Source organism: Silurus aristotelis, assembly GCF_946808225.1.
Source record: "Silurus aristotelis genome assembly, chromosome: 28".
Classification (NCBI taxonomy): Eukaryota; Metazoa; Chordata; class Actinopteri; order Siluriformes; family Siluridae; genus Silurus; species Silurus aristotelis.
Genome location: NC_139601.1, coordinates 13,833,370 through 13,858,844, shown reverse-complemented (window position 1 = coordinate 13,858,844; position 25,475 = coordinate 13,833,370). Strand labels below are relative to the sequence as shown.

At 34.7% G+C, this 25,475-nt stretch overlaps 2 protein-coding genes and 1 long non-coding RNA gene across 5 annotated transcripts in view; 1 reads left to right on the top strand and 2 right to left on the bottom strand.

The window, feature by feature from the left end:
* The window catches only part of LOC310722094 (semaphorin-3D), a 55,891-nt gene extending 50,081 nt beyond the window's left edge, over positions 1 to 5,810 (bottom strand). The window contains exon 1 of one of the 3 annotated variants that reach the window (XM_083534448.1): positions 5,664 to 5,810. The gene's annotated coding sequence lies outside the window, so the exon portion shown is untranslated. The remainder of the gene's footprint in view (positions 1 to 5,663) is intronic. The other 2 variants (XM_083534450.1, XM_083534449.1) reach the window with 2 other exon arrangements.
* Positions 1 to 25,475, top strand: part of LOC310722228 — a 439,622-nt gene that overhangs the window by 156,710 nt on the left and 257,437 nt on the right. The window lies entirely within an intron of this gene.
* On the bottom strand, positions 8,628 to 23,581 carry LOC310722139 (protein SSUH2 homolog). Its single transcript, XM_083534544.1, has 12 exons — positions 23,283 to 23,581; positions 18,305 to 18,400; positions 17,977 to 18,061; positions 15,436 to 15,565; positions 15,225 to 15,285; positions 13,592 to 13,716; positions 13,302 to 13,364; positions 12,476 to 12,555; positions 11,788 to 11,880; positions 10,758 to 10,863; positions 10,403 to 10,510; positions 8,628 to 9,168 (listed from the first exon to the last, which is right to left on the bottom strand). Exons 1-12 carry the CDS (start codon positions 23,305 to 23,307, stop codon positions 9,034 to 9,036), a joined length of 1,107 nt encoding a protein of 368 aa, XP_083390670.1. The 5' UTR covers positions 23,308 to 23,581; the 3' UTR covers positions 8,628 to 9,033.

The following is a 25,475-nucleotide window of genomic DNA, read 5'->3' as shown; positions in this document are numbered from 1 at the left end:
TAAAGTTATAATAATGTTATAATAAATTAATTGTATATAAAGTTAAATTAAAATGAGTTTTAAATAAGAGTTAATGAGTTTATGAGAGTTTTTTTAATTAATCGATTAATCGATTAATCAAAGAAGAAGAAGGGGGGAAAAAATCACCAGATTAATCGATTGTCAAAATAATTGTTAGTGTTAGTGTAATTATGTTAGTAATTATGAAACGAATATATAATCAGGCCAATATATAATCCAAATATGACATCCAGTAAATTCAACTTCATTCTGTACATACAGATTGTGCCAACTATTCATGTGTTATTGCCCAAACTTTGATCAACTCACCTCCAGCATCACTGGCCCTTATTATAAGGGAAAATAAATGTTAACGCAATTGCCCAGGAGGTAAGCCAATTCACATTCAGAGAACAAGTCACCTCAAAGAAAATAAAGATAAAATGCACATTTATGAAAGAAGAAATTTACACCTCTCCACTCGTTAACAGACAGAATCCAGGCATTCTAATGACCCTGTGCCTCCAATTCTCGCCTACGCAATAAAAGCAGTTGTGACAATGTGACGTTACATGCCCGCCTGCTCTGTTTGTCCTGGAACAATTTGCAGAACCAAAGAGCAATAAAAATCCCTCATGAAAATTCTTTACAGCCTCTGCACTGCCAGACCACCAATCACAACATGGTGCAAGAGGCTCAATTGATATATCGTTATTAATCATGTGTGGTAACCCAAACCCTTTAATATAAACAATATGAGAGAAAACCAATCTTCTAGAGCCACATCCTGAAAGTTGACCTCAAGTCACATTTGATTTTAATTGTCAAATTGGACAATGACCCTTTTCCTTGTCTACAATGAAACAGCTTTGCGAGCTTATTCTCAGCTGACGTAAAACAGACCAGTATACGAGGTGCGAGACCTAAAGAGACATGAACAGGGGGCTGATTTATTTAGAAGTGAACCTGCTGCAAACATACCTGGTTTAAAAAAAAGGGAGATCATCAACTTGATATGTATTCTCTCAGGAAAATGGTGATTATTCGAAATAATACACCACAGAGTTTAAGTGGGCCTTGTGCACTAGAGATTTATTTTAAACATATGACCCAAATGAGTCATAACAAATCTATAAAGGGCAATTTTTACTCAATTTTCTCCCAATTTAGTTTTAGGCCATTCCCACAGACAGCCTTGGTCATCCCTACTGCACTACTGTTATGTGAAATCTAACACATGCTTCCTCTGATGTACAGCTGCCAGTGTAACTGCAACAACTGGCAAATGTCACTCTTATCAACATGGGAGAGAGAAGAATCATTCTTCCCACCCAAAAAGCCAGGCCAGATCTGTTCTCTTGAACTCTGCCACAGAAGGCTAGGGTTTTATCCAGGTTCAATGAACTCTTAAAATGAACTCCTGACTCCTGTTTGGTATCCAGGTCCTCAAGAAGGACAGTATGAATAAATTGATTTAATGAAATACAAATCCTAGCAATAAGATTAGTGGTACTGTGTATTATCTGTAATACACTATAAGAATAAATTGAAAAAATTGTTTCAGACTATATGTGTATATATAATCTATTTAGAGTTTAACTGAGAATGTGAGATTTTTTTTTTATGTAAAGTATGAGTGGGGCATTATGTAGGTCTCAAACACATACTGTTTATTAACACATACTGTATAGGTGGCACATTTATACATTTATTTAAATAGAAATCATAACAAATCCAATACAAAAAAAACTGCTTCATCTGAGTTGTCAGCCACCCAGTTCCTCTGTAACACTGTAACAAAGATTTTTTTGCTTTGAGAAAGAAGGACAGGCTCATGAGGGAAAATCTATTTATAGCTGTTATAATGTAACTGATAGCAAGACCTTGTTTTGCAAATATTCCACTACAAAAAAAATGTTAGTGTTCACAATTTACGGTGGTATAAACAGAATAAAACACTAATCCAATGCATACGCCATCATGTTCTTATTTGTTGGTAGCAAAGTAATAGCAACAAATAGTTCAAGCTCCCTCACTCTTACTAAACGTCTAAAGCTTATTTGTTCAAAAGAAAACTGATCTAAAATTCATTCGTACCATTAAGTGTAAAAAACAACAACAACCGATTTAACCCATTAAAAAAAGCTCTTTGACTCTTCTGAAACATTCGAGATGAGAGCAAGAAACCAACAGATGCTCAGATAAGCAGAACCAGATCTGAACTTGTATAAATCAGCGACACTCCAGCACGAGACAGGGATGTATGGTGAGTACAAAGCGCAGTCACGCTATCAGATGGCAAGGGAGTCAAAGTTGAAAAGATTTACTTGTGAAACTTAATTGAAGTCCCTTTACTGTTCTCCATAAAACATACGAAGATGTCCTGAACTTAGCTTAATATCTGTGAGTAAAGAGGACAACCCAAAGAACTTGTCCATTCACTATGACTCAAAGTAAGAAAAAAGAACGCAGCAGAACCAATCTGAAAATTAGATCCATCTGACAAATGGCATATTTTCTTCTTCAGCTAAGTGCTGTGTTTTCAAGAAGAACTAAAATACCAAAAACCTTAGTCACTTCACATATACAATAGGAATGACTGCCTGGGTTTCTGTAACACGTGCACACATGCTGCATTACACAACCCTGTCTTATATGATCTCCTGTCTACCTAAACAAAATGAGAAAAATTCAAATCTTGTGTAATACATACCTTACACACGTCTCAACGCACTCAACAGAATACATTGTTCTCCCTGATATTGCATTAAAGGTCTTCCGAATTAAAATGTACTTGAAAATTACTTTGAATTCAAATTATTTTCAATTTCGCCAAGCAAATATTTTTCATTTAGAAGTTACAGATGCAGCCAACGCAAGCCTGCTTTACAATTTCAAGATGTTTGGCTCCCTCATGAAGCTCTTTAAAAGATGCCAATAATGTGCAAATGTTCATTTGAAATAATGTTAAACATTTGTATATTTGTATATATTCTTAAAAGTGTTATACTGAATATTCCCTTACACTGAAAAAGCCTATGCTTTGCCGATTTGTATACAATTCCTGACATTAATGCAGATGACCAAAAAAGCAATTCATTGGTCTTTTATTCTGTAAGCAAATATGAGTGCAAACTAAAAAGCGAGTCTCATTATGAGATTTAATATTGCAATTACCTAAGTAATCTTTGTTAATTTTTGTTATAGTTTTATCTATCTTCACACTTGTGAACATTTCTTTTTGTCGGTCATTGCCCCTGTTCCTGTTCTAATGTCTCTCTTGTGTCATCAGTGTTATGCATAAAATCCTATAGATACAGGATAGGAGCTTTAGGTAATGTTTACATCAATTTTCAGAATGCGGAAAAAAAAGGGATCTTAGTGGCTTTAACTCCTACATGGTTGTTGGTGCTACAGACGCTGCTGATCTTCTGGGATTTTTCCACACAAGAGTTTTTAGAATTCATGCAGAATGGTGATGATTAAACATCCTGTGAGTAGCAGCTCTGTGAACAGAAATATCTTGTTCATAAAAGAGATCAAAAGAAAATAGCCAAACCTGTTTGAGCTGACAGGAAGACTACAGTAACTCAAATCACTCTTCACCACCATGATGAACAAAAAACACAGAACTCAGAACACATAACCCATCAAAAGTTTAGGAAGATGGTTAGAAGATTCAAATTGGGTTCTAATGTATTTCTGACAGTCACACAAACAGCCACCAAAACTGGACAGAATACCAGATGAAGTTTTGACCTCCACCTTTGCCATTTCAGCCATATACAGTACAGTGTACAGTGTTCCCTCAGGACCAAGATGCTAAATGAAACAACACAAATAAATGCACAAAACACACCTAATAGGAGACCAAGTAAAGTGCACATGTGCAAATCTGTGCAAACAACATTTATTGCAAACTACAAAACACACTAAGACAATAAACACAATGACGATATAGCTGTGACCAGTACAGTAAATGTGTGTTAGTGCAAATAAATTGTCCATTTAATAATAAATAGTGTACATGTCTTTTTTTTAACTCAACTTAAGGACATCTTCACTTGTGCAACAAACACACGCACACGCACACGCACACACACACACACACACACACACACACAACATATGAAAATAGGTTCTGTGTTAATGATTGATATTTTGGGAGTTAAAATCCGAAGACCTCTATAGACCCATCTTTGGGTTATTGCGCTGTAACTGCTCAGATTTTGAATTGGACCAGATTCTGTTTTAATTGCAAATCATTTTGTATATAAAAAAAAAAATCTACCATATGAATATCGAATGTTTTGCATCCATAATTATCCAAAAAGATAAATACAGATGGGTTTAATTGGCAAAATGCATACAAAAAAAAAAAAAACGCCAAAAGGTCCTCAATTACAGTTATCAGAGAGAAAAAAAATAAAATAAACCAGGCTGCCAATTTTCTTCCCAAAAACAATAATTCAAATGAGTCAATTAAACACTCCATTTCACTTATCTCTTTTTCTAGTCCTGAAAAGCCAGAGCCCAGAGTTCAGGAATTTATTTTGATCATGCTCTAAGACAATTCTCAATTCCTGAGAATTAACTGGCGATTGGATCTGATCTCCTTGAGCTGGAGAACAGTACAAACAGTACCACACTATGACTCATTCATCCACAGAGCACATGAAATCCCAGCAAAACCAATGTTACCAAGCATTAATACTAATAGTCTGACTACCAGGATCATCACTGACAAACCCTGAACGAAACACAGATATAAGCTCTAGGAAAACTTGACACTTGTGTAGTTTAATGTACGTTTTTGCGTATGCATCATCACACTTATCAGGTGCATGTGAGCCAAAACACTGACATTTCACCAATATACTGTACTTCAACAGAACCTCTATGTGATTATATTTATTCGTCTTCGGAATTCGTCTTTATCCTGCTCAGCGCGTCTGCAGCTTATTCAAGGCATACAAGGAGAACGTGTTAAAACTCAAAGAAAGTAACTGAGCTCAGGTTCGAGCCAATATCACAAATATTAATTCAATATTGTTTGATATGTAGCAAATTCCTTATCTCAACAGAATAATACATTAATTAAAAGAAGTGTGCAATATTCTGCTTTAAGATACATCTTATGATGATCTTATGATAATTAAGCAAAGAAATGTGTCTGTATTGACAGATGATGTATATTCAAAGACACAATAGTGGTCCCTCAAAGTCAGGTTTGGATTATAAATGAGGTTTAAAGGTACTGACAGGCTTTAAAGGGCTCTAAAAGTTATTTGTTTTTAAGGTGTTTTTGTTTTCAGTTTATTTTTACCTTCACCTACACAGACAGACATGTTGTAAGCATGCACAACAAGTTTCATGGATGGAAATACAACTGCACAGGAAAAGAACACAATTAGAGGACATTACTCACCACAAACAACTTGTTGTACATATTGTGTACATTGTGTACTTATTGAGTGCATACTACTAATATGCACGTAGCCTGTAAAATTACACTTTTTTTTGTATAACTGTAAAAAGTTTATTTTATATTTTAGGAAAATTATCTATTATACCAGATTAAACCTGATTAAATGACCCATAATAATGTAAGCAAATGAAATAATTCTATATATAATAAAAATAAATAGTCATTTGTTTGTAACTTACCAAAGTGTGAGGTTTTTTTCTTTTTCTTCCTTCTGCTTTTTGTAGTAATGAATGAATTATTCCGTCTCAGACGCCGGTTGTTGGGAGCGGCGATGACGCGCGCGCGTGTCTCTTTCCCAAGTCTCACTCTTAGCCAGAGGCTATAAACATCAGGCACGTGCGGGCTGAGTTGAGGTTACCCAATGTGGAAAGCGAAAGGGGTCATAAACTAGGAAAATGGCATCTCCCCTTGTTTTCAGTGGAAATAAAATAATGATGTCATAAATATATATACGACCTTGACTGTACAAGGTCATCAGTTTATTTATCAGTACATTAGGTTAAATTTGTTTCATTTTAATAGGTTTACAAGGTTTGATTTTGTAGACCAGCGGTCCCCAACCAGCCTCTGACCAGTACAGAAAATTAAATTAAAATAAACTTTAATTTCGATTTTATTTCGATTTCTTTGAATCGCATATTTGTGACTTCACGATCTTGTTTCATTTGCAGTTATTATCTGTAATAGAAAATCGATTAATTAAGATCTCACTGATTCTGTATTATAGTGAGTTGAATTAGTTTTGTTATATATGCAATAATTTAATGAATGATTAAATAATATTCTATGTATGGTAGTAATATAATATGCATGTTGTTGTGTTTAGTTATGCGCGTGACCCTGGGTGGGTTGAAAAATGAGCTTGTGTGAAACTGGTACGTGGTGCAAAAAAGGTTGGGGATTGCTGGTGTAACCTATAGCTGCAATTACACTAGAGTTTCAGAGTGAACAATTTTTTGGTGGCAAAATGGGTGGAAACAAAAAATAGTTTGATACCACAAAACTGGCAGCTTTGTTTAAAATGTTGACATCTTATTTTACAGTTGTGTGGTATCAAACAGGACACTGAGACATAGTTATGATCTGTGTTTTTTCATGTTGTATATTCTGGAGGTCACGCCATGATGTATTGATCTCCGATCAGTCACTCGTCTTTTGTCTACTTGATATGAATTTGCAGGTCAAAGCTCACCAAAATTTAAATTTGGTGTACAGTGATATGTCAAAACATTGGTCCACTGAGCTTGTGCTTCTGGGCTCCACCATTTGCATGCATTGAATAGAAATTAAGTGTATCATTAACATGGTTTGAAGATTATTTTACTAAACTAAAATTAAGAGACTTAATAAGAGATAAATCCATGTTTTAGTTTTGTCCCTTTTCAGTTACAATGCTTTATTTCAGAAAAATACTTTAAGAAAATAATAAAATGTCAAAACTACATGCCACTCGGTGTTATTTTATATTGTAGTTTAGACTAATAATTTGAAAGCTGCACCTCATTTGGGTTTGAAAGTAAAAAAGAAAGTAATTTTGTGACATAAATCATGTCATGCTTGTTCTGTATGTTAATTGACAGCAATTAGCACAAGAATAAATTATAGTAATGCATATCTTGTGTAAGAAATGCTGATGTTAATTATTAAGTTCCTATCTACTCAACTGGAGCTGGTGCAACTTCGGGATGGCTCGGGATGGGTAAAGATAGAGAAGCAGTGGAGAGGAATTAGTGTAGCTGCTGTTCATAATATTAACAAGCACAAGTTGATAATGTGCATGTGATCAGATGTACTGGAGGACAAGGTTATGATGTGATGTGTGTTATGTGTAGGACTCTGGAAAGTGTGTTTAAACTGGGAGAGTGTGTCTGAGCTCCGAACACTGTCAGGAAGACTATTCCAAAGTTTAGGAGCTAAATGTGAGAATGCTCTACCAACTTTAGTGGACTTTTCTATTATAGGAACTACTAGAAGTCCAAAGTTTTGGGATCTCAAAGAGTGTGACGGCGTGTAGCGTGTTAGAAGACTGGAAAGATATATGGGAGCCAAACCATTTAGTGTTTTGTTGGTAACAAAAGTTTGTAGTCGATTCGAAACTCAACAGGTAGCCAGTGTAGGGATGATAAGATTGGGGTTATATGCTCATATTTTCTCGACCTTGTGAGAACTCTGGCTGCTGCATTCTGGACTAACTGTAGCTGTTTTATTAATGAAGCAGGACATCCACCTAGTAATGCATTACAATAGTCTAGTCTGGAGGTCATGAACGCATGGACGAGCTTCTCTGCATCAGATATAGACATGTTTCTTAGCTTAGCAATATTTCTTCATTTTTTTAATATGGTTGACATGATTTTCAAAAGACAAGTTGCTGTCTAAAGCACATGCCGTGTCCCATTTTGCCTGCTATACAACCTACATCGTAAATAGATTAGATTAGGTACCTGGATACTCTAATATTAGTGATAAACATTTTAAGTGTGGATACTTAATACTTTTTTTTTTTTCCACAAAACAAAGTACATACTTTTAGTGTATACTATACAGTAAGGAGGTGAATTGGGACACAGCAACTGCCTAGGACAATGACAAGTCCAAAATGAGAATTAGTAGGCATTAGTAGTGCAAACAAGTGTTTGTATGGCCTTCCATATCTTTGTCCCTGCACCGCCAGCTGTGACATCCTTCCACTTAGTTCATCACGCAGATTTGAATGTTCTCTGGTTATGCAGGTGTCATTTTAACAAGGACTATGTTCCCATTATTGTTTGTTATGTCGATATGCAGGATGAGATATGAGGGGTTTTATAATGCTTGGTTGCTTTAATTGGCACTTATTTCTCCTACTAAAGCATTAGGTTTATCTTGGATTCATTCAAACCTGACGTTCATTTTTTTAAATAAATTGGTCTCAAGGCTACAAGATGCTGTACCTGTGAAAACATGTCTGAAAACATGGTTAAATTAGTCTTTCCCAATATTTCTGTATAAGCACACACACTTTCAGTATAAAAAGGCCTTTCCATTAAGCAGATTTACAATGCATAGTCTACATTTTCAAATTATTAATTAGCTTCATTTTAAATTTATATTACAGAGACTATAGTAAGATACTCTGAAATGATCAGTAGACACATCCTTATACAATGTGGCATTTATTACAATTCAAAGTCATGATGCAAATTTTAATAAGTATTTACATAATCAATAAAAATTCCAAACAGTTTTAAAAAAGTATACTCTTTATATAAATTGATCCATTTAATAAGACTTAATTGCAGGTTTATTGTATTAATAAAGATTCTCAACACTTAAGCGTAGTGTAATATATACCTACACTATACAACCAGAAATGTTCAAACCTTCATTCATACCGTAATGATAATCTGTTTACTTGCACATTATATTATCATTATGTAAAGGATAATACATTATGTATAACAAAGAAGCCTTAGAAGCATTATATAATAATCTGTAATGCAGCCAGAAAATAATTACCACAATTCTTTCACATTTGTCACTGATAAAAGTCATAAGCTAAGATGCTACAGGAGAGTGCAGGAAGTCGGATATTTTGTAGTGTAAACCTTCTTTTCAGTCCCATAAACAAAATAGTCATAGTCTTTGCCATTGTAGGAGTAGAATGCTTGAGTGAGAGGCACCAGCTCTACCGACTGTCGCTGTGGAGAGACAGATAAACATATAGAGAGAGGGAAATAGAATGAGACGTAATTATTTTAAAAATATTTCAGCAACAATGAAGCATTCCGTCCCAACAACTCAGAGCATAGCTCTGGTTAGATTTTCCTAGGTTAGTCTAAATTTAACACCAGCCTGAAGCTCACCAGTAAAACCAATACCCTGGAATTACATGGTGTTTGTTATTTTGCAAGTCTAAAGTATTGAGCCATACTGTTTGGATATGTATGTATTTATGTATGTCCTCATAATACACCGAACAGGCATAACTTTATGGCCACTGATCAGGTATAACATTATGACAACCTGTCCAACTATTGTGCTGGTCCTCTTTTTGCTGCCAAAACAGTTCTGACCCGTTACAGCATTAACTTCTTCAGCCATTTGAGCTACAGGAGCTCGTCTGTTGAATAGGAGCACACAGACCAGCCTTCACTCCACACATGCATCAATGAGCCTTGGCCGCCCATGACCCTGTCGCCGATTTTCTGACAGATACTGACCGCAGCAGACCGGGAACACCCCACAAGAGCTGCAGTTTTGGAGATGCTCTGACCCAGTCATCTAGTCATCACAATTTGTCAAACTTGCTCAAATCCTTATTCTTGCCCATTTTTCCTGCTTTTTCCTGCTCTAACACATCAACTTTAAGGACAAAATGTTCACTTGCTGCATAATATATCCCACGCACTAACAGGTGCCATGATGAAGACATGACCAGTGCTTTTCACTTCACTGGTCATAATGGTTATGGCTGGTTAGTGTGGTTACCCTTGAACCTTTGTCTTGAACAACACATTAGTGTACAAAATAACGTGATATCTCTATTATAAAATGGAAAAGCTATGTCTCGCAGTGGCAAGCATATATATATATAGTTTTCTAACACATAAAACACTCCAAAGTTCATAGTCCTTTTCAAAATAATAATAAAATAATAATAATAATGCATCAGTAACTTGCATGCTTCTGTAGTAAATATTAGGAACATTCACAGAACCCTGAATATATTAAAGCTCTATTTTGTGAATTGTTTCTTTTGTTTTGCTTTTATAGATACTACAGCATACTATGTATTCTGACACCATTTTAGTTTATGTGCTGAAAAGAATTTGAAATTCGTTGCATTTTCCGCCCCCTAGCGGATACATCAAAAGCTGCAATATGCCCAAGTAATAAGCAAAAGCTATTGTTTTGGAAGATTTTTTTGCTCACCTGTTGCACGATGCGACTGATAGAAGAGTATTTATTCAGGTGCTCATGAATGGCTTCTTCAGAGGCATTGCAAATCTCTTTGTCAGGGAAGCCAACAATTGGATAAACCTGCGAGAAAAGCTCCAGTAAATACTGATTTTTTTAAACTTATCAGGATATAAAATCTGTTATTGATATATAAAAACAAAAAGATCCTCATTACACAGATATTCTGTTTAGCACATGCTGTTATCCTTAAAGCCATTTATAATGCTTCTGTGGATTTATTAAGCCTCAATTTTAACGCTAAAAATTGTAACAAAATTTTAACGCTATTACAGGTGAAGGAAAATGATCCAAATGGAAAAATGAATACCAGGAGACTTTCGTCTATAAAGAATGCTTCCCCGGACACTCTCTCAAACTTCTTCAGGGGGAACTCAGGCAGCCGGTCGGGTATGAACTCATACACTTGGTTCTTCCTAAGAAACGTTATATACAAATACAGATGTTTAGGAACAAATAAAAAATCATGGATTACATTTTAAAACTGAAAATAAATTTTTTATGTAATTCTTTAGTACTTTAAATGTTTAAGATGCTGCACCATTTCCTATGTCACTATTTAAACGAAATCAAATCTGTGATATTGACCACATTATCGCCCTTGTGCAAAAGGCCAAGTCATGAATCTTATCCCTTCAATTGAAATCTTGTTTAGACAACACACTAATGGTTTTGACAACAGGTTTTACACAAACTTCGGGAGTCTGTGTCACCTTGAGTGCCTTCTGGCATTAAGGCACAAAGTGAATGCACTAATGACTACAACATTTTGAATAGTAACAAGAATCAAGATTCCGATGCAGGTTATTGTTGATATCATTATTTATAATGAAACCCATCATGTTAAAAAAGAATGCCAAACAAAAACATTTGCGAAAGTTTTCTCAGACACTTGGAACACACTGTATAAGTCTAGACAGTGAAACAATTTTACATGATTGTAATGACTAAATGGATTTGGAAGGAATCAGTGATTAGAGTGTAGACTTCAACCTTTAAAGCAAGAAGTATAACAAAACTTTGTATTAACCATAAATGCTGCAAGTCTACACATCATTCACATTTAAAACTGCATCACTTCAAATCCATTTTGGTTATCTATACCGGATAAAAAATTTATTACTTATACAACTGTACACTAATCAAAAACAAGGCATAATGTGTTGGTAAAGACCTGCTTAATCACACTCGATTTTATCCCATGCATATTAAAAGGACCTGAGATTTCAACTTGAAATCTTTTGTTCTTTATTTATATAATTTTCTATTCATCCACTTATATTAAACTTGCCTTAGAAATTGATCCTAAATCAAAACATTACTGGAGAAAATCCACTTACCATGTGACAGTGAGCTGAATAAAATGCAAAAGCTTTTTACGGCCATTACATTTACGGCATGTTTTATGACCACTACCATGGCACCATGTACATCTAAATAGGAAAACACTTATTAATTACAGCTGTACTTAAATTATATCTACCAGGTAATTTTATATCAATATAAAGCATAAAGTTATTAAATGCAGCTTTGACATTAGTGTTTACAATTTAAATTACAGATTTCTATTTATGTACAGTATATGTATTCTATCAGTAGAAACAACTCATGATTATTTCATTTAACCTGTCTAATAATTAAAAAATATCTAACTATTGACATCATCAAGATTTACAGCTTTCTGTAACAGGAGACTGTTCAGGACTTTCTGATAATCTCAACAAAGGGAATATAAGGCACACAGGTAAAGAAACAATGGTTTATAGCTGCAATAAGGGGATAACAGGAACTAGACATGCAGGACATGAAGTGTGATGTCATTTTATTTTATGGAAAATAGCTGTGGTATAAAAGAAATAAAACATTTCGAGACAAATTGTTATTGGAAAACAATCAAGTTCAGGGTGGTAATGATCAAACCATTCCATTGGTAAACAATATCCTACAACATTATGTTCCAAATATTTTATTATTTACTTAGTACACCTTGTGTGATGCAGAAGATGCAGTATAAATTGTGACGCTTACATTTTTCTTCCTCTTCCATGGCAGCCTACACATCTTCTGTTCCGGCCGTGAACAGCACCATGACAGGACATACAGCTGGTCTAAAGGTTAAAAAAAAAAAAAAAAAAAGTATTTTAAAACATAACACCATTCATTATTTTTATTATTTAGCATTGGATGTTCCAGTGGCCTTGTCTTTGTAGTTTCCAAGAATGTAATCATAAAATGTTTTAGAGCCCCCTGCTGTCTGTAAAGTGAACTACAGTTGCAATGAAAATATTGATGAAAACACCACTTTCTCTGATAAAACTGTGTGCTTTGTGGCTAACAAAGTGAGAATTTAAAAAGAATCATCCAAAATAAATATATAATCATAGCTTTGCTAAGGCACATTTTATTATTATAATTTATAAACTGTACCTCTAGATATATGATTAATGTTATTGCCACAGACATAAATAAACATGGACACTAGGACCCTTAAGTAGGATCCTCTATGTTTTTGTGTACAGCTGGGAGATTTTGTCTTTTGGCTTTCCCTTTAACTAATTTATTTCACATTCAGATTGGCATGATCAGAACATATTCACTGTTTTAAAATGTGAGATCATATTTTTATTTATTTTTTTTTTATTTTGAGCCTTAGGCATAAAGGTTCATATATTCTAGTTTTCCAAACTACAGGAAATGGTGAACCAATGAGTTTCACAGTAAACACTAAGAATTCAGGTCAGCAAAAGTACAACAGCCACAATAAGAACACTTGAAGTGTGAGTATTATTAAACATTTGATTATAAATACATTAAGTGTGTTAAAAAAAAAAATGTTTCATTAAAAACTACTCACCCATCCTCTGCTATGGCAGTGTGTACAGCGCACACGTCCTTTCCCCTGGCACTGATGACAAGCCTGAGTAATGACAATAATTACACAATTAATTCAATGAGAGAAAACAAATGTCACATACATAAAATATAAACATCTAGAGGTTTCCAAGTGATCTACAAGTGTTCTATAGCAAAGTAAATACAGTACAGTGAATAAGGGATAATGACTGCAAAGAAAAATGAGTAATGATAAAAAAAAAAATAATAACAGAATACATAATATTGGCTCAAGATTCTTAAAGACAATACCTTTACAGATGAAGTGTGAGGCACACGCACTTTCTGGATTGTGTCAGTGAATTTGGAGGGATACTGCACTTCTACCTGCCATGGAGGAGGAATACTGCCATACTGTGGTCCGTCCACATACTGACCTATTCATGAAATAAAAAAAAAAGGTAAAAAAAAAAAAGTGTATTGTCATAGTGTGTATGAACTCAATGATCAATACTGGCATTAAAAAGTAAAAAGTCTAGATAGTGTATTATACAAATGGGTGGATGAAAATAACATGATTTTAAAATTAATTTGACAATATGACACTTTGTCACTTTTCAGCAGAAGTGACTGGATTTGGCCAGCAGTCCAAACTGCATGCCTGGATCACAGTTACATGACAGTCACATGGAAGTTTTGGTTTTGGCAATGTAAGACATGTTGTTATCTACAATAGGTAAAAGGGTGTCCCATTGCTAAAATAGCAGTAGTAGCTAGAATCAACTTCTTCCTGGGAATAATTTGGCATCATTCCACGTAAGACTGTGTAGGACATGTGATCCAAAGTTTAAATGTTACATATCTATGTACCACATAGTGTTACTAGTGTCTAGTGTCAAACCATGTTGATGCTGAATTGGTAGATGTGAACTGCTAAGGTTAAGTGTAAAACATAAGGATTACCAACTTGTAATACCTGATCAGGAAAAAAATAAAAAATAAACTAAAAGTGTTGATCGTTAACAAAAGTTGTTAATGGCATCAGGGATATACACACTATTTTTTATTTTATTCTATTTTGACTTCACTACTCTGTAATCAATGCAAGAATAAGTCATCCATCATCTTTGGTTATCGTTCTGTAATTTATGAGAAGCTTTGCCTTGCTTATCTCTGGGAGCTTCCTGAGTATGACAACGGAGACATTGTGTGTTGGACAGAAATAGAGCTTGGGCCTTGGTGCAAAATAGAAAGTGCACTAAAGAGGACAAACAAGTTTAAACTTTATGGAGTAAATCAGTTTGTAAGGATTTACAAAAATAGGTGTGAAAGACATCATCATGAAAAGTATGAAAGCAAACAATATTTGAATGATGTAAATAAATTGATTAAAAGCCTATGTGCTAACAATTTTTGTTCACGTCACTAAGCAATAGCAATAATAAATGTATAATGTATATATTATCTCATTCATTCAAAATTACCCAAACATTAAACATTTTATTTTAACAAGCATGTGCTGATATTAAAATGGCTTAAAATTATACCTTTCAAAATTGTAAGCATGTGCTAACCCCTTAACCTCTCATGTAACTATGATTATTCATAAGAATAATATAAAATTTTATTTGCTATTATGTTAAAATTCCTCAAAATAATAAGACATTTTTTTTTTTTTTTTTACAAAAGCAAGGAATTTAGGTTTGGAGATGGTGACAGTCCTGCAATTCGCTTAATTCAAAAGAGAGACATTTTTTCTAAACTTTCACATTGAATTACATAGAGACAAATTTGTAGATGAAAAAAGGTCCCTGTGCTTATGCTGTGTTTCAAATACTACTGACTTTATCCTAGTAGAAAAAAATGGCCTATCAGGTGATATACTGTATACATATATAACCTATTATTATCACATGCTCAATGTGTTGCATGTTATATACAATACCAGTATATATCTCATGCTCCCAGGCACTTGATCTGGACTCTGTAAATGTTTCCAAGCGATACTAAACAGAAAAAAGGTTATTTTCAGATGAACTGATTGTAACTGGAAAAAAAGGAAAATGATTGGTTGTTAGGTAACAAGCAATAATTACTGTATAATAATAGTAATGTCGGAATACTACTAGCATGACTTAATACAGGAATTGATTTACACGATACACTGTAAAAGGCTTCAAATCATTGAAGACCAGGTTCTGGGCAGGTTTGCTGCTATATGTCCATTTTTTTCCAACAAACTTGAGCAACGCCTCCCTGGCCACATCTTCAGACACCTGAGGAACCCTGTAGCATAGAATACAATTACATAAAGTGTACAGTTGCAATCAAATATTTAAAAAAAAGAATAAAATAAAACAATTTTATATATATATATATATATATATATATATATATATATATATATATATATATATATATATATATATATATATATATATATATATATATATATATATTTTTTTTTTTTTTTTTTTTTTTTATTATTATTATTATTATTATTATTATTATTTATTTATTTATTTTTTACATAGATATGGCTGAACGTACAAGTGCATTTCAATAAATTTGAATATCATTTAAAAGTTGATTTATTTTAGTAATTCAATACAAAAAGTAAAACGTGTATATTATATAGATTAATCACACACAGACTGATATAATTTAAGCGTTTATTTCTTTTAATTTTGATGATTATGGCTTACAGCTAATGGAAACCCAAAATTGAGTATCTCAGAAAATTTGAATATTGTGAAAAAGTTAAATATTGGAGACTGGTGGTGTCACAATCTAATCAGCTCATTAAATACAAACAGCGCAAAAAGATTTCCTGAGCCTTTAAATGTTTAAATGGTGTCTCAGTCTAGTTCAGGCTGCACAATCATGGGGAAAGACCTCTAACTTGACAGTTGTCCAAATGACGATCATTGACACCATGCATATGGAGAGAAAGACACAAAAGGTCATCGCCAAAGAAGCTGCTGTTCACAGAATGCTGTATCCAAGCCCATTAATAGAAAGTTGAATGGAAGGAAAAAAATGTTGTAGAAAAAAAGTGAAACGAAGCCCATTCAAGAATTTGGGAAGATTCACAAAGAGTGGACTGCAGCTGAAGTCAGTGCTTCAAGAGCCACCACGCACAGACGTATCCATGGGCTACAACTGATGTATTCCTTGTGTCAAGCCACTCCTGATCCAGAGACAACATCAGAGGTGTCTTACCTGGGCAAGTTACAAAAAGGACTGGACTGTTGCACAGTGGTCCAAAGTCATCTTTTTATGAAAGGAAAGAAAATTTTGCATTTAATTTGGAAATCAAGGTCCCAGAGTCTGGAAGAAGAGAGGAGAGCCACAGAATCCAAGGTGCTTGAGGTCCAGTGTAAGGTTTGCACAGTCAGTGGTGGTTTGGGGAGTCATGTCATCCGCTGGTGTTGGTCCACAGTGTTTAATCAAGTCCAACGTCAGCACAGTCGTCTACCAGGACATTTTAGAGCACTTCATGCTGCCTTCTGCTCACCAGCTTTATGGAGCTGCTGATTTCATTTTCCAGCAGGATTTGGCACCTGCCCACACTGGCAAATGCACCAAATGTTGGTTAAATGACCATGGTGTTGGTGTGTTTGACTGGCCAGCAAACTCACCAGACCTGAACCCCATAGAGAATTTATGAGGTATTGTCAAGAGGAAAATGAGAAACAAGAGACCAAGAAAATCAAATGAGCTGAAGGCCACTGTCAAAGAAACCTGGGCTTCCACACCACCTCAGCAGTGCCACAGACTGATCACCTCCATGCCTTGCCGAATTAAGACAGAAATTAAAGCAAACGGAGCCTCTGCCAAGTATTGAGTACATATACAGTAAATTAACATACTTTCCAGAAGACCAACAATTCACTAAAAATGTTTTTTTTGATTGGTCTTATGAAGTATTCAAGTTTTTTTGGTTAAATGTTATAATAGATAAGTTTCACTTTTTGTATTGAATTACTAAAATAAATCAACGTTTTATGATATTAAAATGTATTGAGATGTACCTGTAGTTGAAGTTTATCATTCCTGTTATAAGTTAGCTAATTAATCTACATTACTATCTTTATTTTCTCTCGTTTAAAGTTATGACAAAATGCAGCTTGCTTGATTTGCTCTGTCCATTTTTATTTCTGTACCAAATGTATTGTGCGAAGGTTACAATCGCTCTCTACATTTACAATTCTCTACACACAGGAGTCTTACAGTGTCCTGACAAATCTTCTAAAAGAAATTGTGTGATCAAATTAATCATTTGCTTATACAGATTCAAGTCTATTTCCATTCCACCGATAATATGGAAACACTGGTGTACTTTGGAAAAGGAATAAATAACCTTTTTTTATCTGTATATGGTTGGGTCTATAGCTAAGGATTTACTATAGTATTATTTTTTTATTAATACAAGTGCATTAATACGCACACCTTATAGTCAATCGCAATTTCGAATGTAGATTTTTGTTATGGTATAAAAATAATTAACTTCACATAAATCGAAATACAAAGAGTAACCCAATAATATCAATATGAGCATAATAGTTTGCCTTATATCGAGGAAGAATATTGGAGAGGTGTAACTATAATTATAATAATTATTGGTGTAACTATAATTTGTATTGTGAAGCTTTTCTGAAGTAAAAATTATACAACATATATACAACTTTTCTTACATCACATTAGGGATGGAGGCTTTCTTGTCATTCTCAGGCTCAGGAATGAAGTCAGGTGGAGGAGGGTAAATCTGATCTGTGCAGTCTGATTACAAAAAAAGTGTCAACAACTGTCTGCAAATGAGTAATTAATGTTCAACATGAACTACCAATCTTTATTAAACACCATCTGGTATTGTAATTTCCACTAATAAAAAACTAGATACTATTATATTACTTTACTTAAAAAAAAACAACCTTTATGAGTCTGTTAAAAAAAGCATTGGATTCAGTGGAAGCAAAAAATGTCTTCACATTTACATTCATTTTTATGACACAAAGTGTTTACCTCCACCTTTATGGCCTTCATAGCCCATCACACTATCCAACCAGCCTGCAGGTGGCACTAAAGGACCCTCCTCGGGAATGTTTAAATCAAAGGCTCCTATATACAGAAAAGAAAACGTAATTGACATAGTGACTGTTCCAACACTTCTCTGTCCCTAGATGGTAAACCTCGAAATCTTTACCGTTTTATGTAGAACCATACAAAAGAGTGTTTTTAAAGTGAGTAAAATGTTCAAATAGAACTCTTTGTGTGGTTTTTATGTGTAATTAATAATCACTTACTAAAGAAACATTTCCTGCATTTTCTGCATTATATTTGAAAAGTTAACTTGCGTGAAGGTATTTAGAAATATAAATATCTTTGAACCAACATTTACACCATTAACTATGAAAATGTAACAGTAACAAATCAGAAAATCAATTTTTTTTTATTTCAGAATATAACTATATCTTACTCTTCTATTTACAATATCACGTTTACAAAGACAGCATCAGTCCGTTCTTTTTTATTTTAATCCAAGTTCATCAGATTTTGTCCAACCTACAATGCACCACCTGATTGTCAGGGATGACCTTTTAATAAAGCAATTAATAAAGCAAAAATCAGTAACTGATGAGACAGTATTTATACACTTTTAGCAATTACATTCTGGTTTTGTTTATATATTTTTAATGCTAACTGATAAATATAAAATACTGTAAATGTTGGAAATTTTCTTCACTATTTTTACTATAGAAAATAACCTGTATATGATTATGCATTTGACAAAAAAACACTGTCCCACTGACATTGTTAAGTTAATGATCATTAATAAAAAGGACAATGTATACAGGATGTCCTGTAGATGCATGGGTTTTACACAATCTCTGAAGCTCCACCTCATTTTTACATCTTTGTATTAATGTAAACATGGGAATGCATATGTATATGGGAATGTATATGTGTATATATATATATATATATATATATATATATATATATATATATATATATATATATATATATATATATATATATAATTATTATTATTATTTATTTTTTATTTTTAATGTAGAAGTACTTTGACAAGAAACACAAACATTGTTGTTTTGGCTGAAAGGCGAACCATTTTAATTCACCCATTCTTCCAGTGGCCTATTCATTGGGTCAGCTGTCTGGGAGCTCCAGCATACAGAGTTATAAATACAGCATTTCTCACATTTAGATAAGTGAACAATACAATTATGATGGAGATATAAATAGCAGCGTGAAATCGCTTCCTACAACTGAGATCATACTTGAGATTTGTATTTGAACACAAGTAAAAGAAAGGTGAAGGAATGGTGGCTGAACAAACAATGCACTGAAAATACATAACTATATTAAATGGGGAAAGCTGTGCTATATTTTCCAGAATGGGAAACCAGTGTTTGCTGTAGAGGAGGTTCTGTTAAACAAATATGATAAACCAAACCCCTATGCATTTTATTAGGCGAAGCGTGTTTGGTGTAACAAGGCTGCACCTTTAGATTTGCAAGAAGAAAAACAAGAAGTTACGACTGTAAAAACAAGTAACGAATGTTTTACATTTTCACTAATTGAGGCAAAAAATAATAATAATATATATATATATATACATTGAGGAAAATAAGTATTTGAACACCCTGCCATTTTGCAAGTTCTCCCACTTAGAAATCATGGAGGGGTCTGAAATTGTCATCATAGGTGCATGTCCACTGTGAGAGACATAATCTAAAAAAAAAAAATCCAGAAATCACAATGTATGATTTTTTAACTATTTATTTGTATGATACAGCTGCAAATAAGTATTTGAACACCTGAGAAAGTCAAGGTTAATATTTGGTACAGTAGCCTTTGTTTGCAATTACAGAGGTCAAACGTTTCCTGTAGTTTTTCACCAGGTTTGCACACACTGCAGGAGGGATTTTGGCCCACTCCTCCACACAGATCTTCTCTAGATCAGTCAGGTTTCTGACCTGTCGCTGAGAAACACAGAGTTTGAGCTCCCTCCAAAGATTCTCTATTGGGTTTAGGTCTGAAGACTGGCTAGGCCATGCCAGAACCTTGATATGCTTCTTACAGAGCCACTCCTTGGTTATCCTGGCTGTGTGCTTCAGGTCATTGTCATGTTGGAAGACCCAGCCTCGACCCATCTTTAATGCTCTAACTGAGGGAAGAAGGTTGTTCCCCAAAATCTCGCAATACATGGCCCCGGTCATCCTCTCCTGAATACAGTGCAGTCGCCCTGTCCCATGTGCAGAAAAACACCCCCAAAGCATGATGCTACCACCCCCATGCTTCACAGTAGGGATGGTGTTCTTGGGATGGTACTCATCATTCTTCTTCCTCCAAACACGTTTAGTGGAATTATGACCCAAAAGTTCTATTTTGGTCTCATCTGACCACATGACTTTCTTCCATGACTCCTCTGGATCATCCAAATGGTCATTGGCAAACTTTAGACGTGCCTGGACATGTGCTGGTTTAAGCAGGGGAACCTTCCGTGCCATGCATGATTTCAAACCATGATGTCTTAGTGTATTACCAACAGTAACCTTGGAAACGGTGGTCCCAGCTCTTTTCAGGTCATTGACCAGCTCCTCCCGTGTAGTTCTGGGCTGATTTCTCACCTTCCTTAGGATCATTGAGACCCCACGAGGTGAGATCTTGCATGGAGCCCCAGTCCGAGGGGGATTGACAGTCATGTTTAGCTTCTTCCATTTTCTAATGATTGCTCCAACAGTGAACCTTTTTTCACCAAGCTGCTTGGCAATTTCCCCGTAGCCCTTTCCAGCCTTGTGGAGGTGTACAATTTTGTCTCTAGTGTCTTTGGACAGCTCTTTGGTCTTCGCCATGTTAGTAGTTGGATTCTTACTGATTGTATGGGGTGGACAGGTGTCTTTATGCAGCTAATGACCTCAAACAGGTGCATTTAATTTAGGATAATAAATGTAGTGTAGGTGGACATTTTAAAGGCAGACTAACAGGTCTTTGAGGGTCAGAATTCTAGCTGATAGACAGGTGTTCAAATACTTATTTGCAGCTGTATCATACAAATAAATCGTTTAAAATTCATATATTGTGATTTCTGGATTTTTTTTTTTAGATTATGTCTCTCACAGTGGACATGCACCTACGATGACAATTTCAGACCCCTCCATGATTTCTAAGTGGGAGAACTTGCAAAATAGCAGGGTGTTCAAATACTTATTTTCCTCACTGTATATATATAAAAGTAGAAAAAAAATATTACAGAGTTTGATCTGTCTTTAAAACCTGTTACATGACAGCGCTGTTGAATCTGATTGGTTGGTTGGAACCTATTAATTAACTTTCTTCATCAGCAGTTCTGACAGTAGTTCTAGTACCAAGGTTTATATTAATGCATGTTCTAATATGTCTGACACTGATAAACATATTTACAGAAATTGTTAATATGGTGAAGTTTTCTGCGAGAACATCTTTTGTAGTGTTTTTTGAAGTCTTTAGTGTTCTTTAACAGTTTAATTTTTTTATTTTGTTATGCTTACCACCATACTTTCTTCAAGAGAAAAAGAAGCCGGTGATTAAATGCATAGTTATAGATGTGATTAGTGATGCTCCATTACAATAAATGTATCAATAAATGGTTAAAAAAAACAAGCTGTCTTTCCTTAATAAACAAAACTGACCTATCGTAAGACTAAAACACTCCGAGGAGGAGTTCTGCTGTTAATGGGAAAGTATTAAATCCATGCATTGCATCAACACAAATCAAAGTTACACATTTCTGTGGAACTTTTGTCACTATATCTAAAAGAATGTATGTCAAATTTGATTTCTTTTGTTTAATTATTTTTTTTTTTAACCATTTAGATAAGTGTGTGTTCTTGGACATGTGCAGAGAAGGGACATGAATTATATTGGTAGAAAAATGCTGAAGATGGAGCCACCAGGTAGGAGGAAAAGAGGAAGGCCAAGGAGGAGGTTCATGGATGTGGTGAGGGAAGACATGCAGGTAGTTGGTGTGAAAGAGGCAGATGTAGAGGACAGGGTGGTATGGAGACGGATGATCCGCTGTGGCGACCCCTAATGGGAGCAGCCGAAAGAAGAAGAAGAAGAAGAAGATAAGTGTGTGTTCTTGTTTGGTTGACCTTTTGTGCTTTGAATTGCACATGAACTTCAGGAATTGGCCACCAGATATTCTCTTTCACAATTTACTGGTAAATAGCTCATTTGTGGAAATTTGCCCAGTCCTTGAAAAAGCAAAGCATTCACACACCATTAAACTACAGCTGCCATTTTCTTGCTCCACATTTTTTTCATTGCTTTACACCAGATATAACGGGACACATGACCTGCAAAAAGTTCAACATTCTACAGGACATTATCCCAAATGTCTTGGAGGTCATCTAGTTCTGTTTTTAATCAAATGTGAGATGAGGTTTTGTAGTATACCAATTTTGCAACAGGTTTCTGATCTGAGATAAGCAAGATGTTTTTTTCTGGAATCTGGTGTTATACTGAATGAGTCACTGATAAACCATTGGGGGACTTTTTCATAGCCCAGTTATTTCCAAGAAGATTCACAACTGTTCCAAATTTTTTGGTTTTCTATTAGGCAATAATGGCTCATACTATGCATAACTGCAGAACTTTAGAAAATACTTTTGTAACCCAGTTCATATACTTTTTAATCTTTCTTATTTTTTTGTAGAATGTCCTTCAATGGCATCGTGATTAAATGCTGAGACTTTCTAGCCTACTTAATATTGCTAAATGGTGATGTTTAGATTCAAGAAATCCACGGTCAAACCTGGAGTAAAAGCAGATGGATTATAGAAAACTGTCCAGGTATATTTGTTTCTCTCAATACAACTATAATTCATCAGTAATCAGTGATCAGTAAACATTAACCCGAGTATGGGGTTACAATTGAATTCTAATGTGTTCGGTCTTCCCCCTGTAGTTGATAGAAACCAAATGTATAGTAGCTTACCGACATCCTGCTCCTTTTCATCCATAATCAGTAAAGATCAAAGTGCCGGTCTAACATCTACTGGATGTCTGGAATCTGGCGGCTCGATTATTTTTGATCTGAGATTCAACTTGTCTGCGTGCTCGATTACATTCGATAAAACCACGCCCACCTGGTGATGTCCGTCTCTTACTCCTCAGCGTTCACTTCGTTTGGCGTGATGAAGAATTTCCGGCATGGGGGGAAAAAAAACACTTTCCATCATGGAGTGGGAGTTTCGGAAAGTTTGGTCGACTCACAAAGCGATGTAGTAACTGACAGAACGGTCATGTTAATTACAATAAAAATGAGATAGGGGGTCGGGAGTGGGAGTGTTTGTTTTTGTATGTGTGTGTGTGTGTGTGTGTGGGGGGGGGGGGGGGGTGTATAATGGATTCAAAGTTGAAACAAAGATATATATATATTTTTTGTTTTGTTTTGTAGAAGTACTTTGACCCTCCAGCAGGGGGCGATACAGGCTTACATTTTCCATTTTAATGCCTGCTAAAAAGTTGTGATATTTGGAACATTCTTGCCAAATCTGAACCAAGTGATGCCACTGTTCTGGGGCAACATTGAGTCGATTTATTATTAGGAGTTCAAGCATGAAATGCTAAAACCCCATTGTCATTGTAGAGATTTTTATTATTAACATTATTATTATTATTCCGCCCTAAAACTGATTTGCAGACTAAACCGTAAGGCCTAGAGAGTTGAGACTTGGCCAGATGGTAGAGCTCAATTTGGGGAGAGGTTGACAAAGTATAAACCCAGTTGGCCAAAGGGGGGCGCTACAGACCAAAAAATCTTAATTTCACAATTTTTTCACAATTGGAATCCTTGAGTCAAAACAAAGAAAATGATCAATTACCAAAATTCCAATAAATAGCAATTACTTGTGAGCACCTTCTAGATAACGTCACCAAAGGCGTTTTTATTTTTACTATTTCTTTTTGGAAAACATTTTCCAAAAATAAATTGTAGGTGCCTCTGGCCTCTTGGTCACAGTTATACTATTATTATTATTATTATTATTATTATTATTATTATTATTATTATTATTATTATTATTATTATTATTATTATTTAACATGTTAAATTGTTGGACTGTAGGACCTAACTATTTAATTAAAATGGGACCCAGAAGCCAGGTACCTAAAGGGTTTTATTTTTTCAGATTTTTCTAATTTACTTTAATTTACTTTATTATAAATGCAGATTAACATATGCTGCCAAAATACCAGTATTATTAGTCTGTATTAAATAAGTCAAAAAAACCAAAAACATTTGCTATTTAAATAGCAAAGAGAGAGAGAGTGAGAGAGAGAGAGAGAGAGAGAGAGAGAGAGAGAGAGAGAGTGAGAGAGAGAGTGAGTGAGAGAGAGAGAGAGAGAGAGAGAGAGAGAGAGAGAGAGAGAGAGAGAGAGAGAGAGAGAGAGAGAGAGAGAAGTAGGAGCAGTGAGTCAGCTAAATGGCTTTACATCACTAAGGGAATGATGTCATTTGCTCTCTAGGTCTATAATATGTACAGTAAATGGGCTGGATTTAAAAAAGAAATGCATAGGATAAAGCAGGGTTTGAAGCTATTCGACAAATTGATGCATATTTTAATGTATACTTTTCCAACAGCCACATAGACTATGCCTTGTTTCTTATGAAGAGTGACCAAAACACATAGCAAACCAAACTCTTCCTATGTAATAAATAAACTTTATTTTAAACAAAATAAAAAAATTTAAAAAGTACATGAGGCATACTGTGATAAGGCAAAATTAATAATACAATGGCTCTGAATTCTGTTTTGTTCACTGCAATGGAAAAACCTCACAAACCCTTGCACCATCCTCAACCAAATCAATATAATGTGAGTGCCTGCTAATTTCATTACTCCCAGACCTTGAAGCTCTTCTTAAAGGGGCAGGATGCTGATCTTTCCCACAAGAAGATGTGGTTTTCTAAAAAGAGTCAGGACAAGCACTAGATTAATAGAATATTAATAATATTAGAAAACTATATACAGAAACCCTTATAGTTGTATTTGTAGGCTATGTCAGTCCTTTCAAACAGAAAGTCGTGAATTAAAATTCCGCTTTTACCTTCTAGGCACTTACACAAGGTCATCAATCCTCAACTGAGGTTTTCCATTCACTCAGTCAAATGAATGAGATAATTGTA